Here is a 17,500-nt window from a genome sequence, read left to right as displayed (position 1 = left end):
TCCACACCTGTCCTGACCTGGCTGGGTTATCACTGCTGACTGACCGTCCACACCTGTCCTGACCTGGCTGGGTTATCACTGCTGACTGACCGTTTACACCTGTCCTGGCTGGGTTATCACTGCTGACTGACCGTCCACACCTGTCCTGGCCTGGCTGGGTTATCACTGCTGACTGACCGTCCACACCTGTCCTGTCCTGGCTGGGTTATCACTGCTGACTGACCGTCCACACCTGTCCTGATCTGGCTGGGTTATCACTGCTGACTGACCGTCCACACCTGTCCTGGCTGGGTTATCACTGCTGACTGACCGTCCACACCTGTCCTGGCCTGGCTGGGTTATCACTGCTGACTGACCGTCCACACCTGTCCTGACCTGGCTGGGTTATCACTGCTGACTGACCGTCCACACCTGTCCTGACCTGGCTGGGTTATCACTGCTGACTGACCGTCCACACCTGTCCTGTGTGTGTGAGCGTTCCTGATTGTACCGTATGTACATGTATGTGTGCTTGTTTTGTTCTCCGTGGTTGGGATTTTTACACAGCCATGCGATGGGGCAGCAGCATAGAACATTAACTATTCATTAGCCAGGAAGGGGGTTCCAAAGCGTGGGAGTGTAGCGATTCAACAAACAGAGGGGGGTAGAAGGAGAGGAGGAGAGAGGGAGGAATAAAGTGGTGGGTGTAAGATGAGGGATGGGCTAGAATCTCAATGGTGATTATGTCTCATCAGAATCCAGGGTAGATGTTAACATATTCATGCTATGAATTCTAGTGTCCCTATTAGAGTTAGATTTACCATATATCTGTGTGTGTATCTCTGAGAGTAGAAAGAGCAGGCTGGAGCTGCTGGTAGAGTTGTTCTGGCAGCGTTGTGCTGGAGTCAAACACAACCACACACATACTGTATACAATTTGATTGGGATGATGTAGGATGGAGACTGGGAGAGTCACAGGATATTGTGTGGAGTAATTCACTCATGACAGGAGGGAGAGAGGGGTGGAAGGAGGTGGAAGAGGAGAGAGGTAGAGAGGGTGGGAGTGAAGGAGAGATAGACAGAGTAAGAGGGTATGGGAGAGAGGGGGAAAAGCATAGATGTTGAAATGCTAGATTTGTCATCGTAGTAAATGATACAGGCGTGAAATGAGGCCCATTAGTTCAGGGCTGGTGTTTCATGGTTTAACTCAGGTATTGGAGACTTGTCTTTGCAGTTTAATAGATGTGAACTTCACAGTTTCACAGATAACAAACATGTTGTAGCTTGCTGTATAACACACAGACACACACTGACTTCTACAAACAAACACACACCACTCACCACAAACACACACACCACTCACCACAAACACACACACACACACACACACACACACACACACACACACACACACACACACACACACACACACACACACACACGCACACACTGACTTCTACAAACAAACACACACACACAAACACACACACACACACACACACACACAAACACACACACACACACACACACACACACACACACACACACACACACACACACACACACACACACACACACACACACACACACCATTCTGTCTTGAGTGCAACGCTGACCAGTAGATGAACTCCCTCTGAAACGATCATTAGAGACTGGCTCGCTGGCACACATTCATGTTTCTTTCCCTGTATGTGTGGATGTTTATGTGTTTGTGTTAGCTTTCTGTGGTCAGACAGGGACACCTGCGGGGGATTTGGGGCGGGTTGACGTTACTTGGAGGGGGGAGTGATGGTGTTGTTCGGGGGGAGACCCGCGGAAGTCCATATAGCTCTGAGCTTCACGGCTGACTGGCGATCGGTCCCCTGCTCAAACACACACTTCCTGTCTAAATGAGAGAGTGGGGGGTGGGGGGTAGAACTGTTTTAGAGAGGGAGAGAGAGGGAGGGAAACCACAAACCATGCCAAATGGCTCAATGTTGGATCAGGAGAGCTGTGCTCTGTATCTGATCCGGGATCTGTCAAAACCCCTGCATGTTAGATCAGAGCAGAGCTAAGATCACACAGACAGAAAAGCAGCTCACTGAAACGCATTGATAACATCGTTTTGGGATTTTGACATGCACACAAACACACACGCGCTCATACACACACACACACACACACACAAACACACACGCGCTCGTACACACACACACACACAAACACACACGCGCTCGTACACACACACACACACACACACACACACACACACACCACACACACACACACAAATACACACGCGCTCGTACACACACACACACACACACAAACACACAGTGAATGATGCTTTGAATTTGCATGTGATTCGTTCCACATAGTGACTCGTGGACTCAGTATCAGTGTATCTGTGTAGTTTTATTAATCCATTAAAGCAGTCTAGAGGTAAGTAGTTAAACGTTTGTCATTAGTGCAATGGGCCGTGGGTTGGTGCCAGGAGTTTTACTGTGTAATGCCTAGTATGTGATTTGAATCAGAATGACTGGTCTAATGCACACACACATGCAGGCGCCTCCACAAACTACGAGTCAGCAGGGTAATGTGTGTAATAATGTAGTATGTGATCTGAATCAGTATAGCCAGCCATAGTGTTCAGAAACACAAAGACAGCTAGATATGCCATAGAGCAGTGGTATTTGAGGGAACTGCAGTGGGGTCACCAAAATATATATATATACACTGAGTACACAAAACATTAACAACACCTGCTCTTTCCATGACATAGACTGAACGGTTGAATCCAGGTGAAACCTATGATCCCTTATTGATGTCACTTATTAAATCCACTTCAATCAGTGGAGATGAAGGGGAGGACAGGTTAAAGAGGGATTTTTAAGCCTTGAGACAATTGAGACAATGATTGTTTATGTGCCATTCAGTGGGTGAATGGGAAAGACAAAAATTTTAAGTTCCTTTGAACGGGGTATGGTAGTATGTGCCAGACACACTGGTTTGTGTGGTCAAGAAATGCAACGCTGCTGGGTTTTTCACGCCCTTCAGTTCCCTGTGTGTATCAAGAATGGTCCCCCCACCCAAAGGACATCCAGACAATTTGACACAACTGTGGGAAACATTGGAGTCAACATGGGCCAGCATCACTGTGGAAGGCTTACGACACCTGGTAGAGTCCATCCCCCGACTAGTTGAGGCTGTTCTGAGGGCAGAAGGTGTTTCTAATTTTTGTAAAACTCAGTGTATAGACAGATATACATATAAACAAATCAATATTATACTTTTTTTAATAAAAGTACATTTCTTTGTTGGTTTCTTTTAATTTTGATAAAAGATGAAAATGCAATGAATTGAAGGTTATTTGTTAATGTAAAAATCGAAATGTACAGATTTTAAGATTGTGTCGTTAGATTTGGGGTGGGGTGCAAAGAATTGTTGGGGAAAAAATGTGGTCCCCAGAAAAGTTTGAATACCACTATCATAGAGTCTATCTAGCACCATTAATTACCTCTAGGTCTGTGGGAAAGAGAGAGCTGGGCTGATTGCCATCGCTAGTCCCTAGATCTGTCTCAGTCCCATTGAGCAGTAGGACTTTCTCCTGTCATCAATAAACCAGGATGCACACACACACACACACAAACACACACACACACACACACAAACACACAGACACACACACACACACACAGACACACACACACACACAGACACACACACACACACACACACACAGTCACACACACACACACACACAGTCACACACACACACACAGTCACACACACACACACACACACACACACAGTCACACACACACACACACACACACTCACACACACACACACACACACACACACACACACAGTCACACACACACACACACAGTCACACACACACACACACACACACACACACACACACACACACACACACACACAGTCACACACACACACACACACACGCACACACACAGACACACACACACACACACACACACACAGACACACACACACAGTCACACACACACACACACACACACACACACACACACACACACACACACACACACACACACACACAGACACACACACACAGACACACACACACACAGTCACACACACACACACACACAGACACACACACTCACACACACACACACACACACACACAGTCACACACACACACACACACACACACACAGTCACACACACACACACACACAGACACACACACACACACACACACACACACACACACACACACACAGTCACACACACACACACAGACACACACACACACACACACACACACACACACACACACACACACACACACACACACACACACACACACACACACACACACACACACACACACACACACACACACACAGACACACACACACAGACACACACACACACAGTCACACACACACACACACACAGACACACACACTCACACACACACACACACACACACACAGTCACACACACACACACACACACACACACAGTCACACACACACACACACACAGACACACACACACACACACACACACAGTCACACACACACACACACACACACACACACACACACACACTGTCACACACACAATCACATTCTCGCACAGAGGGTTAGGGAGCAGATCAAATATTCATAGTAGGAAACCCAGCAGATTAGTAATGCAGAGTAAATGAGGCCATTTAAAAGTCTGTTTCATACACTTTTCTAGGTTAGGCTGGAAATACTTGAGCAGTACACACACACACAAATGGGCGCACACGAACACTGTCGTTTTTGACAAGGACGTTACATTTTGAACAGGTATCGGGAGACAATGTCAGTGGGATGTGCATAATGTATGCAAATTGTGCCGTTTTCAGATTTTGGAGAACAAACATAAGCAGGAAGCGAGAGAGCGAGAGAGAGACCAGGGAGGAGGGGGAGGAAGAGAAGATACAGAGGGGGGTTAGAGGAGCTGAATTAGCAAAATGCTGTGAATTCCAGCTAGATTAGAACATGATAAGAATACAGAGGTACAGATACAGGAGAAGCTCAACAGAGAATGCCTTAACGCTGGTGAAAACCTTAACGCTGGTGAAAACCTTAACGCTGGTGGAAGCCTTAACGCTGGTGGAATCCTTAACGCTGGTGGAATCCTTAACGCTGGTGAAAACCTTAACGCTGGTGGAAGCCTTAACGCTGGTTGAAGCCTTAACGCTGGTGAAAACCTTAACGCTGGTGAAAACCTTAACGCTGGTGAAAACCTTAACGCTGGTGGAATCCTTAACGCTGGTGGAAGCCTTAACGCTGGTGAAAACCTTAACGCTGGTGAAAACCTTAACGCTGGTGGAAGCCTTAACGCTGGTGAAAACCTTAACGCTGGTGGAAGCCTTAACGCTGGTGAAAACCTCAACGCTGGTGGAAGCCTTAACGCTGGTGGAAGCCTTAACGCTGGTGGAAGCCTTAACGCTGGTGGAAGCCTTAACGCTGGTGAAAACCTTAACGCTGGTGAAAACCTTAACGCTGGTGAAAACCTTAATGCTGGTGAAAACCTTAACGCTGGTGGAAGCCTTAACGCTGGTGGAAGCCTTAACGCTGGTGGAAGCCTTAACGCTGGTGGAAGCCTTAACGCTGGTGGAAACCTTAACACTGGTGAAAACCTTAACGCTGGTGAAAACCTTAACGCTGGTGGAATCCTTAACGCTGGTGCAAGCCTTAACGCTGGTGAAAACCTTAATGCTGGTGAAAGCCTTAACGCTGGTGGAAGCCTTAACGCTGGTGAAAACCTTAACGCTGGTGGAAGCCTTAACGCTGGTGAAAACCTTAACGCTGGTGGAAGCCTTAATGCTGGAGAAAGCCTTAACGCTGGTGAAAACCTTAACGCTGGTGAAAACCTTAACGCTGGTGGAATCCTTAACGCTGGTGAAAACCTTAACGCTGGTGGAAGCCTTAACTCTGGTGAAAACCTAAATGCTGGTGGAAGCCTTAACTCTGGTGAAAACCTTAATGCTGGTGGAAGCCTTAACGCTGGTGAAAACCTTAATGCTGGTGGAAGCCTTAACGCTGGTGAAAACCTTAACGCTGGTGGAAGCCTTAACTCTGGTGAAAACCTAAATGCTGGTGGAAGCCTTAACTCTGGTGAAAACCTTAATGCTGGTGGAAGCCTTAACGCTGGTGAAAACCTTAACGCTGGTGGAAGCCTTAACTCTGGTGAAAACCTTAATGCTGGTGGAAGCCTTAACGCTGATGAAAACCTTAACGCTGGTGAAAACCTTAACGCTGGTGAAAACCTTAACGCTGGTGGAAGCCTTAACGCTGGTGAAAACCTTAACGCTGGTGGAAGCCTTAACGCTGGTGAAAACCTTAACGCTGGTGGAAGCCTTAACGCTGGTGAAAACCTTAACGCTGGTGGAAGCCTTAACGCTGGTGAAAACCTTAACGCTGGTGGAAGCCTTAACGCTGGTGGAAACCTTAACGCTGGTGGAAGCCTTAACGCTGGTGGAAGCCTTAACGCTGGTGGAAGCCTTAACGCTGGTGTGAGGGACTGGGAGAGTTTCTCTTCTACACAGAAGGCATGCACACACACACACACACACACACACACACACACACACACACACACACACACACACACACACACACACACAGGAATGGACACCCACACACACACCACTTTCTCTTTTCTAGTCATTGCCCAAATCCCCCTGGTCTGATCAGTCTGCTGCCTATTCTGTAATCCTGCTTAGACTGGCCACCCTTAGCAGGATTTGAACCTCTCCCCCTCCCTCTCTCTCCCCCTTCCTCTCTCTCACCCTCCCTCTATTTCCCCCTCCCTCTCTCTCCCCCTCCCTCTATTTCCCCCTCCCTCTCTCTCCCCCTCCCTCTCTTTCCCCCTCCCTCTCTCTCCCCCTCCCTCTCTCTCCCCCTCCCTCTCTCTCCCCCTCCCCCTCCCTCTCTCTCCCCCTCCCTCTCTCTCCCCCTCCCTCTATTTCCCACTCTCTCTCTTTTTCTGTCTCCAGGTCACTCAGAGAGCTCCGGCTTGCAGCCCTGCAGCCTAGGAGGAGGTTCGTGCCCTGCCATGTGTACCTGTAGTAACAATATTGTGGACTGCAGAGGAAAAGGCCTCACAGCTATACCTGCCAACCTTCCTGACACCATGGCTGAGATGTAAGTACCACACTCTCTTGTACAGTATATGTTGCCAATTAGCTGGCCTAAACACATCACCGCTGTTACCCATAAGCCCCTTCAGTGGAGGCCGGGTAAGGTGATATATTTTAGTGGAATCTAGGGATGTCCACATCTGGTCATTTGTGTGTGTGTGTGTGTGTGTGTGTGTGTGTGTGTGTGTGTGTGTGTGTGTGTGTGTGTGTGTGTGTGTGTGTGTGTGTGTGTGTGTGTTAGTTTACATCCCTATTATCATGACTGATATCTGCACCAAATATGAACCACTTCTAACCTTGGCCTCTGGAAGCTCTCTGTAAATCCCTAGAATGCAAGGTAAGGACATAGTCTCATCCAGTATCTGTTACTTACTGTAGTACAGAACCGTCATTTCAGAATCTCGGTCACTGAGGGGCCAAAAAGATGTGATGCCCTTTGACTCTTCTGGCAGGGTACTTTTAAAACAGAAATGTTTTGCCTGCCTGGCTTTGCTGCGTATCAAAGATATGATTTCTTAGCTTCACCCAGCCACTGTAAATGGGTCAGGGTTATTAGGGAACATGCTGGGTTAGTGTGCGTGTGTGTGTGTGTGTGTGTGTGTGTGTGTGTGTGTGTGTGTGTGTGTGTGTGTGTGTGTGTGTATGTGTGTCCTGACCCTTGCTGGGTGGGTATTTATAAACAGCCCAGGCTCTTTAGGGGGCAATGAGACCCATAGACTAGTGGTCTATCTTTGCCTGGCGTCCCTTAACGACCCATAAACTCCTCAGAAGTAATTTCTCTCTCTCTGGTAATGTCCTTCTAGTGTCCCTGTGCCTTGATCTATGTAACCAATAACATCTCTGCTAGAGCCAGCAGCACTACAGGCACATTAGCACGTAGAGAGGAAGGTGAAAGATATATAGCTCTACTCACAATGTTCCCTCCATTGCATTTATTGTTACTGTTACATAGAGATTTCATTAGTTTCTCACCATACAATAGTGAACATGTACAGTATTCATTCTCTTTGGAAAGCTGGTTTAGAATAAATCTGAATAAATGTTGTAGTTTTTCTCTTTTGCCACACCTCTATTCCCTCTCCCTCCTCTCTTCTCACCTCCTCACCTCCCTCAGTTCCTCCTTTCCTACCCACCAGAGCTTTGTTTGAAGTTCTATCCTCACTGCAGTCTCTCTCTTCCCTTCCTCCTATTTTCCCTTCTCCTCCCTCTTTCCCTCCGTCTCCCTCTCCTGCCTCTCCTTCTCATCCTTCTGCTCCCTCTCTCGGCCCACTACCCCAGGCGGGTTTATGGGAGGTGGATCAGTGAGAGGAGGGGGAGGAAAGAAGGAGAGAGGTCTGTTCTGTAATTCTCCACAGCAGGTCTGATGTGAGCTCTTGAAGTTCATTATAAAATCAGTTTCTATTACAGGGAGGCAGACTGGTGGATATCAAGGCCAACACTAATGCTTGGTTAATGAGCCACTCCAGTCCTGACACACACACACACACACACACACACACACACACACACACACACACACACACACACACACACACACACACACACACACACACACACACACACACACACACACACACACACACACACACACACACACACACACACACACACACACACACACACACACACACACACACACACACACACACACACACACACACACACTCACACACTTCTCATTACTTACACATGGAGAGCTATGCGTCTCTCTGCTGCTTGTTAATGAAAGACAGTTTTATGTTCATGGGTTTTGAGATGTGAGGTCTGAAAACTGGAGAGATATTACAGCCCTCTGTAGTTAGTTACTTTGTTCCTGGTAGGCCTGTTAGGACTGTGGGTCTGTAGTTAGTTAGTTACTTTGTTCCTGATAGGCCTGTTAGGACTGTGGGTCTGTAGTTAGTTACTTTGTCCCTGGTAGGCCTGTTAGGACTGTGGGTCTGTAGTTAGTCTGTCCCTGGTAGGACTGTGGGTCTGTAGTTAGTCTGTCCCTGGTAGGCCTGTTAGGACTGTGGGTCTGTAGTTAGTCTGTCCCTGGTAGGCCTGTTAGGACTGTGGGTCTGTAGTTAGTCTGTCCCTGGTAGGCTTGTTAGGACTGTGGGTCTGTAGTTAGTTACTTTGTCCCTGGTAGGCCTGTTAGGACTGTGGGTCTGTAGTTAGTCTGTCCCTGGTAGGACTGTGGGTCTGTAGTTAGTCTGTCCCTGGTAGGCCTGTTAGGACTGTGAGTCTGTAGTTAGTCTGTCCCTGGTAGGCCTGTTAGGACGGTGAGTCTGTAGTTAGTCTGTCCCTGGTAGGCCTGTTAGGACTGTGGGTCTGTAGTTAGTCTGTCCCTGGTAGGCCTGTTAGGACTGTGGGTCTGTAGTTAGTCTGTCCCTGGTAGGCCTGTTAGGACGGTGAGTCTCAGCCCCTGAGAGGTTAGTGTACTGTGTATCTGTGTCTTTTTATTTATCTCACTAGGGGGCTGACTGTTGGCAACTGTAAAGATACTGCCAATTTCTTTCCAAAAACAGACCATGCCGTAACATTCTCAGTACTTCACATAGAACAGGGCTCCACATTTTACTGCAGATGTAAATCACACATACGGTTTATTTTAAACGTGTAAGTTATTGTCGTCTTCTCAAGGACCTCACATAAAGAGAGGTTTTGGTAAAAATGTTATACTATAAACACTGATAGTAATACAGTTGTTTGTGACAATGTCTCGTTTTTTCCCCTGGAGGCTGCAACATGAGTCGTTCTTTCTCATAGAGCATGTGTCCTTAGAGTAGACTCCATTGTGTGTCTGTCACCCTGTCTCTCTCAGCCCTAATGAAAACCCATAGCCTAATGAATAGAATTAGAACTATTGATTATATTATACACACAGAGACAGACACCTGATGAATGGGTCGACGACAGGCATTGATTCTCCATGTCAAGGCTACTTATAGAGATTGTTTATCTTTGCTTGGTTGACTGGAAAAGGAGGGATGGAGGGATAGAGAGGGAGGGATAGAGAGAGATAGAGGGAGGGATAGAGAGGGAGGGAGGGAGGGATAGAGAGGGAGGGATAGAGAGAGATAGAGGGAGGGATAGAGGGTTAGAGAGGCAGGGATAGAGTGGGAAAGATGGAGGGAGAGATGAAGGCCTCAGGATTGGGCTGGAGGACAGAGGAATCAATATGTGTGTGTGTGTGTGTGTGTGTGTGTGCGTGCGTGTGCGTGTGTGTGTGTGTGTCCTGACCCTGATTGATTCCTCTGGGCCTCCTCTAATCTCAAATGTTTGTCACCTGTAGTCTTTTTTCACGTTGGAAACAGTCCTTGGATGTACTGATTTGAGAAGGGGGATGGAGAGATGAATGCTGTCTGGAAGGTTTTTGTCCCACACTGACATACTCAGACACACACTCAGACACACTCCTATATGATAAAACCCATTCACACACTTAATGCACTTCTCAAACGTTTTCGGACACAATCGCAAACACGCACACACACTCACACACACAGTCAGCTTGTTCTCCAGACAGTGTTTTCTACAGTACCCTGGGATCTCCTGCTCCAGACATGATGATAGATGGAACTAAAGCCACTTGGCAAAACACCCTGACTCACTGTGAGGACATGAGACCACAATGCTGTGACACACCCACCCACCCACACACACACACACATACACACACACAGAGAACATGACTACCGCAGGAATCTGTGGTCTGGAATCACGGCTATCCTAAGAATGTCAATTATACAGCTCTATCTGTCCATAAATGAAGACCCATAGCTTTGAACCAGAACATTCTTCAATTAAATATATGGAAACTTGAAACAGTGTTATTGAGGGAAGTCATTGAGTATGCAAAAACTCAACATGCACGATTTACCTCCCATTAATGGACACACACAGTACCATGTGAATGGACACACACACACACACACACGCACACACACACACACACACACACACACACACACACACACACACACACACACACACACACACACACACACACACACACACACACACACACACACACACACACACACGCACACACACACACACGCACACACGCACACACACACACACACACACACGCACACACGCACACACACACACGCACACACACACACACACGCACACACACACACGCACACGCACACACACACATACTACAAATGAACATTTGCCCTAAGTCCCTAACCATAGTGGGTGGCGTGTGTGTGTGTAAATCTACTCTGGTCAGCAGGCAGTAACAGAATCCTACAGCATTAAAAGTATGTGGGATTTATCCTGTTCAGTCCAATCACACTCTGAGCCAGACTCTAATCTAAAGCTGTCTACTCTGCTTATCTAGCCAGGTTTAAAATCATATTTTATCAAACTAGACGCTCTATTACAGCATGCAGCTGGACTTGTGAACAGGAGTGGCTTTGTTATTCGAAATGTTCTTGAAATTATGGGCATGTGGCTCTTTTACTATTTTAAATATGTGGCTCTGAAACACTGGTAATATCCCTGGAAGTATTTTGAAATAAGGCTGAAACTGATAATATCCCTGGAAGTGTTTTGAAGTAAGGCTTAACACTGTGGTACTGGCAGAAACCTAAACAGGAAGTACCCGTTGTATGGACTGTTCAGTGTTAGTCTGACCAATCGGAATCTATGCTTCAAGATTTTTTTGATCACGCGGACTGGGATAGAGTATTTGATTTCAGAGCACTTCTTATCCATTTTTACCTCTCTAGCTGATACACATGCCAACTCAAGCGACTCTGAGTCAAAAACTGAACTACCCCATGGTACTCTTAGACCTCCTCTTGAAAAGAAATCAAGCCTGAGCCAAGACTAGACAAACTGTCTCATTAGCTGAGTGGCTGCTATTTAGGCAATTGAGAAATAGATGCACTGCCTCGATCAAACAGGCCAAATCAAACTACTTCCTTACCGCTATGACAGACTCAGTTAGTGATCCCTTTGAAAGAAACAGTGGTCATGCTGGTCTTGTCCAGTCAGTTGACTGTTATTCCCACATACAGCCTCCAGTTGCCTCCATGGATGATCAGTCAACTTCACGTGACTTGGGAAATGGTAGTCAGGGTTTATTTTTTTTGGCAACTCACAGAAACAGAATTTCTTGCTGCCTTAATAGGTATTGACATCAAGAAGTCATTAGGGACCTACAATTTGGACTTTGCTTAAGTATACAGTGCCCCTCATGTCAAAATAAAGGTTCAATAAAAATGTCTGGGTTGCCTCTGAGAATAGTATAGATGTATACACTGACTCGTTGACTGAGTTCATCATGTAGTGCATAGAGGATGTTGTTCCTACTGTGACAATTAGAACTTATCCAAACCAAAAACCCTGGACACATGGCAGCATTCACTCAAAACTGAAGGCACAAACCACCACATTTAACCACGTCAAGGTGACTGGGAACAAGGATGAGTACAAACAGTCCAGCTATGTCCTCTGTAAACCAATCAAACAGTCCAGCTATGCCCTCTGTAAACCAATCAAACAGTCCAGCTATGCCCTCTGTAAACCAATCAAACAGTCCAGCTATGCCCTCTGTAAACCAATCAAACAGTCCAGCTATGCCCTCTGTAAACCAATCAAACAGTCAAAACGTCAGCACAGAGACAAAGTGGTCACAATTCAACGGCTCAGACAAGAGACGTTTGTGGCACATACTCCAGACAATCACAGATTATAAAGGGAAAACCAGCCATGTCACTGACACCGATGCCTTGATCCCAGACAAGCTAAACACCTTCTTTGCCCGCTTCGAGGAAAACACAGTGCCACACTCACTTCTGTCAACATGAAGTGTTTTGAGAGGCTAGTTAAGGATCATATAACCTCCACCTTTTCCGACACCCTAGACCCACTTCAATTTGCATCCGCCCCAACAGATCCACGGATGACGCAATCACCATCGCACTGCACACTGCCCCATCCCATCTGTACAAGAGGAAAACCTATATAAGAATGGTGTTCATTGACTACAGCTCAACATCATAGTTCCAGCTCATCACTAAGCTCAGTGCCCTGGGTCTGAAACCCACCCTGTGCAACTGGGTCCTAAACTTCCTTACGGGCCGACCCCAGGTGGTGAAGGTAGGAAACAACTCAAGATTGCGTGCATAGCTCCCTATTGTACTTCCTGTTCACCCATGACTGTGTGGCCACGCATGTCTCCAACTCAATCAAGAAGTTTGCAGATGACACAACAGTGGTAAAGTAATGTGAGCAAAAATCAGATGAACATTTCACAAGGAGACAAAAAGGAACAAACCAAAGTCACATGTATAATTAACATATCTGATTACCAACAATGATGAGACAGCCTACAGGGAGGAGGTGAGGTCCCTGGGGGAGTGGTGCCGGGAAAATAACCTCTCACCCAACGTAAACAAAATGAAGGAGCTGATCGTGGACACACCCCCATCCACATCGACGGCGCCGTATTGAAGAGGCTGAAAAGCTTCACGTTCCTCAGCATGCACATAACTGACAACCTGAAATGGTCCACCCACACAGACAGTATGGTGAAGTAGGCGCAACAGCGCCTCTTCAACCTCGGGAGGGTGAAGAAATTTGGCTTGGCCACTAAGACCTTCACTAACATCTACAGATGCATCCTGTCGGGCTGTATCACCGCCTGGCATGGCAACTGCACCGCCCAGACCAACAGCAGGGATCTTCAGAGGGTGGTGCATCACCAGGGGCACACTGCCTGTCCTCCAGGTCATCTACATCACCTGGTGTCACAGGAAGGCCAAGAAGATCATCAAGGACCTCAGCCACCCGAGCCACGGCCTGTTCACCCGCTACCATCTAGAAGGCAGAGTGCCTCAAAACTTGGACCGAGAGACTGAAAAAATGTTTTCTATCTTCAGTCAATCAAACTGTTAAATAGTCACCACTAGCCGGCCACCGCTTTATACCCTGCCCTGAACTTTAATCAATGTTGCTACCCGGCTTCCCTAGGTACAAAGTCATTGAACACTGGTCACTTTAATCATGTTAACATACTGTTTTACCCACTTCACATGTATATACTGTATTCTAGTCAAGGCTCATCCTATGTAACTTCTGCTGTACACCTTTTCTATTCATATACTGTCCATGATGTCTAGACACACCATCATATACATATATATTTACATTCCACAAGGACATTGCTCGTTCTAATATTTCTACATTTCCTAATTTCTTAATTACATTTTTTGTATTTAAGAACATAAACATTTCAATACACCTGCGATAACATCTTCAAAATATGTGTACGTGACCAATACATTTTGATTTCATTTGATTTACTGGTGGGCCACATTCCTATCACTCCACCCATTTGGTCCCAAAACCCAAACCCCAACTTTCCCAGCCCTCTCTCTAGACTCATTCATATTTACCAGCTCTAGCCCTATCCCAGTCCAATCCCACAGCCCCTGCCCTGGCCACAACCAGAGCCCCATACCTCGGCAAAGCCACAGCTCCAGGTCCATGCTGCCCCAGCCTAGGCTGTTTATCTGTAGGTCAGTTGACAGCTTTTAAAACTGGGCTTAATGAGACTTAGATGGGTTAGAGGACTGGAACAGAGCAGGAGAGAGACAGCTGTCTGCATGCCCTGCCACACCACCGCTCAACCACTCAACCACACACACACACACACACACACACACACACACACACACACACACACACACACACACACACACACACACACACACACACACACACACACACACACACACACACACACACACACACACACACACACACACACACACACACACACACACACAACAGGGTTCGGAGCCTAGTCCTTACTGGCTTCAAGGCCTGTTTCTCCTTAACATCTGAGACTGATTACAGTACATCTGTGACTCTCAGTTTCCACCGTTAGGGAGTGTGTGTGTGAGTGAGAGAGTTAGAGACAAAGAGCAGTGCCACACACACTTTTGTGATCTGTGATGTCTGGAGTCTCCAGCATGGTCCTCTCTCCTCCATGTCTCTCCATGGTCCTCTCTCCTCCATGTCTCTCCCTGATCCTCTCTCCATGTCTCTCCCTGTTCCTCTCTCCTCCATGTCTCTCCCTGTTCCTCTCTCCTCCATGTCTCTCCCTGTTCCTCTCTCCTCCATGTCTCTCCATGGTCCTCTCTCCTCCATGTCGCTCCCTGATCCTCTCTCCATGTCTCTCCCTGTTCCTCTCTCCTCCATGTCTCTCCCTGTTCCTCTCTCCTCCATGTCTCTCCCTGTTCCTCTCTCCTCCATGTCTCTCCCTGTTCCTCTCTCCTCCATGTCTCTCCCTGGTCCTCTCTCTTCCAGACCTGTTTATTTTTCCAGAGGAGATGTTATGACTCACACACAGGACAGGAAGAGATCTTTATTAATGAACCAGGGGAGGGGAAAGACACACGCAGATGCATGTGCACGCACACAGACACACACACATACACAGCAGGGATTAAGATAGTTGGCAACAGCTGACCAATTACCATGTGTCGGCTGTGATGTATGACTACTCTGCTTTGTTTCTATAGTGGACTCTGTTGTTGGTTTATGACCTGATGATATCAATACATTTCTTTTCCCCAGGGCGGAAGTACACTAAGTTCACTCCCTCTGGGGCTGAAGTACACTAACTACACTTCCTCTAGGGCTGAAGTACACTAAGTACACTTCCTCTAGGGCTAAAGTACACTAAGTACACTTCCTCTAGGGCTGAAGTACACTAACTACACTTCCTCTAGGGCTGAAGTACACTAAGTACACTCCCTCTAGGGCTGAAGTACACTAACTACACTTCCTCTAGGGCTGAAGTACACTAAGTACACTCCCTCTAGGGCTGAAGTACACTAACTACACTTACTCTAGGGCTGTAGTACACTAAGTACACTTACTCTAGGGCTGAAGTACACTAAGCACACTTCCTCTGGGGCTGAAGTACACTAAGTACACTCCCTCTAGGGCTGAAGTACACTAAGCACACTTCCTCTAGGGCGGAAGTACACTAAGTACACTCCCTCTGGGGCTGAAGTACACTAACTACCCCTTTCCTCTCTAGTCGTCTGGAGCAGAATGGGATCAAGTCAGTTCCTCCTGGAACCTTCTCTCCCTACAAGAAGCTGCGCAGGATGTAAGTATACACGCTGCTCTATAGGGCTGAAGTACACTAAGTACACTTCCTCTAGGGCTGAAGTACACTAAGTACACTTCCTCTAGGGCTGAAGTACACTAAGCACACTTCCTCTAGACCTGAAGTACACTAAGTACACTTCCTCTAGGGCTGAAGTACACTAAGCACACTTCCTCTAGACCTGAAGTACACTAAGTACACTTTCTCTAGGGCTGAAGTACACTAAGTACACTTCCTCTAGGGCTGAAGTACACTAAGTACACTTCCTCTAGGGCTGAAGTACACTATGTACACTTCCTCTAGGGCTGAAGTACACTAAGTACACTTCCTCTAGGGCTGAAGTACACTAAGTACACTTCCTCTAGGGCTGAAGTACACTAAGCACACTTCCTCTAGACCTGAAGTACACTAAGTACACTTTCTCTAGGGCTGAAGTACACTAAGTACACTTCCTCTAGGGCTGAAGTACACTAAGTACACTTCCTCTAGGGCTGAAGTACACTAAGTACACTTCCTCTAGGGCTAAAGTACACTAAGTACACTTCCTCTAGGGCTGAAGTACACTAAGTACACTTCCTCTAGGGCTGAAGTACACTAAGTACACTTACTCTAGGGCTGAAGTACACTAAGTACACTTACTCTAGGGCTGAAGTACACTAAGCACACTTCCTCTGGGGCTGAAGTACACTAAGTACACTCCCTCTAGGGCTGAAGTACACTAAGCACACTTCCTCTAGGGCGGAAGTACACTAAGTACACTTACTCTAGGGCTGAAGTACACTAAGCACACTTCCTCTAGACCTGAAGTACACTAAGTACACTTCCTCTAGGGCTGAAGTACACTAAGTACACTTCCTCTAGGGCTGAAGTACACTAAGCACACTTCCTCTAGACCTGAAGTACACTAACTACACTTCCTCTAGGGCTGAAGTACACTAAGTACACTTACTCTAGGGCTGAAGTACACTAAGTACACTTACTCTAGGGCTGAAGTACACTAAGCACACTTCCTCTGGGGCTGAAGTACACTAAGTACACTCCCTCTAGGGCTGAAGTACACTAATCACACTTCCTCTAGGGCGGAAGTACACTAAGTACACTTACTCTAGGGCTGAAGTACACTAAGCACACTTCCTCTAGACCTGGAGTACACTAAGTACACTCCCTCTAGGGCTGAAGTACACTAAGCACACTTCCTCTAGGGCGGAAGTACACTAAGTACACTCCCTCTGGGGCTGAAGTAC

At 47.0% G+C, this 17,500-nt stretch overlaps 1 protein-coding gene across 9 annotated transcripts in view; it reads left to right on the top strand.

Moving 5' to 3' along the window:
* Positions 1-17,500, top strand: part of LOC139381733 (slit homolog 1 protein-like) — a 175,368-nt gene that overhangs the window by 86,917 nt on the left and 70,951 nt on the right. For all 9 annotated transcript variants that reach the window (XM_071125470.1, XM_071125469.1, XM_071125464.1 and 6 more), the window contains exons 9-10: positions 6,989-7,136; positions 16,185-16,256. In XM_071125470.1, the coding sequence (XP_070981571.1) occupies positions 6,989-7,136; positions 16,185-16,256 (220 nt within the window). The remainder of the gene's footprint in view (positions 1-6,988; positions 7,137-16,184; positions 16,257-17,500) is intronic.

This window comes from Oncorhynchus clarkii, chromosome 23 (assembly GCF_045791955.1).
Source record: "Oncorhynchus clarkii lewisi isolate Uvic-CL-2024 chromosome 23, UVic_Ocla_1.0, whole genome shotgun sequence".
Lineage (NCBI taxonomy): Eukaryota > Metazoa > Chordata > Actinopteri > Salmoniformes > Salmonidae > Oncorhynchus > Oncorhynchus clarkii.
The sequence above is the reverse complement of the archived record's forward strand: the minus strand, read 5'-3'. Positions and strand labels throughout refer to the sequence as shown.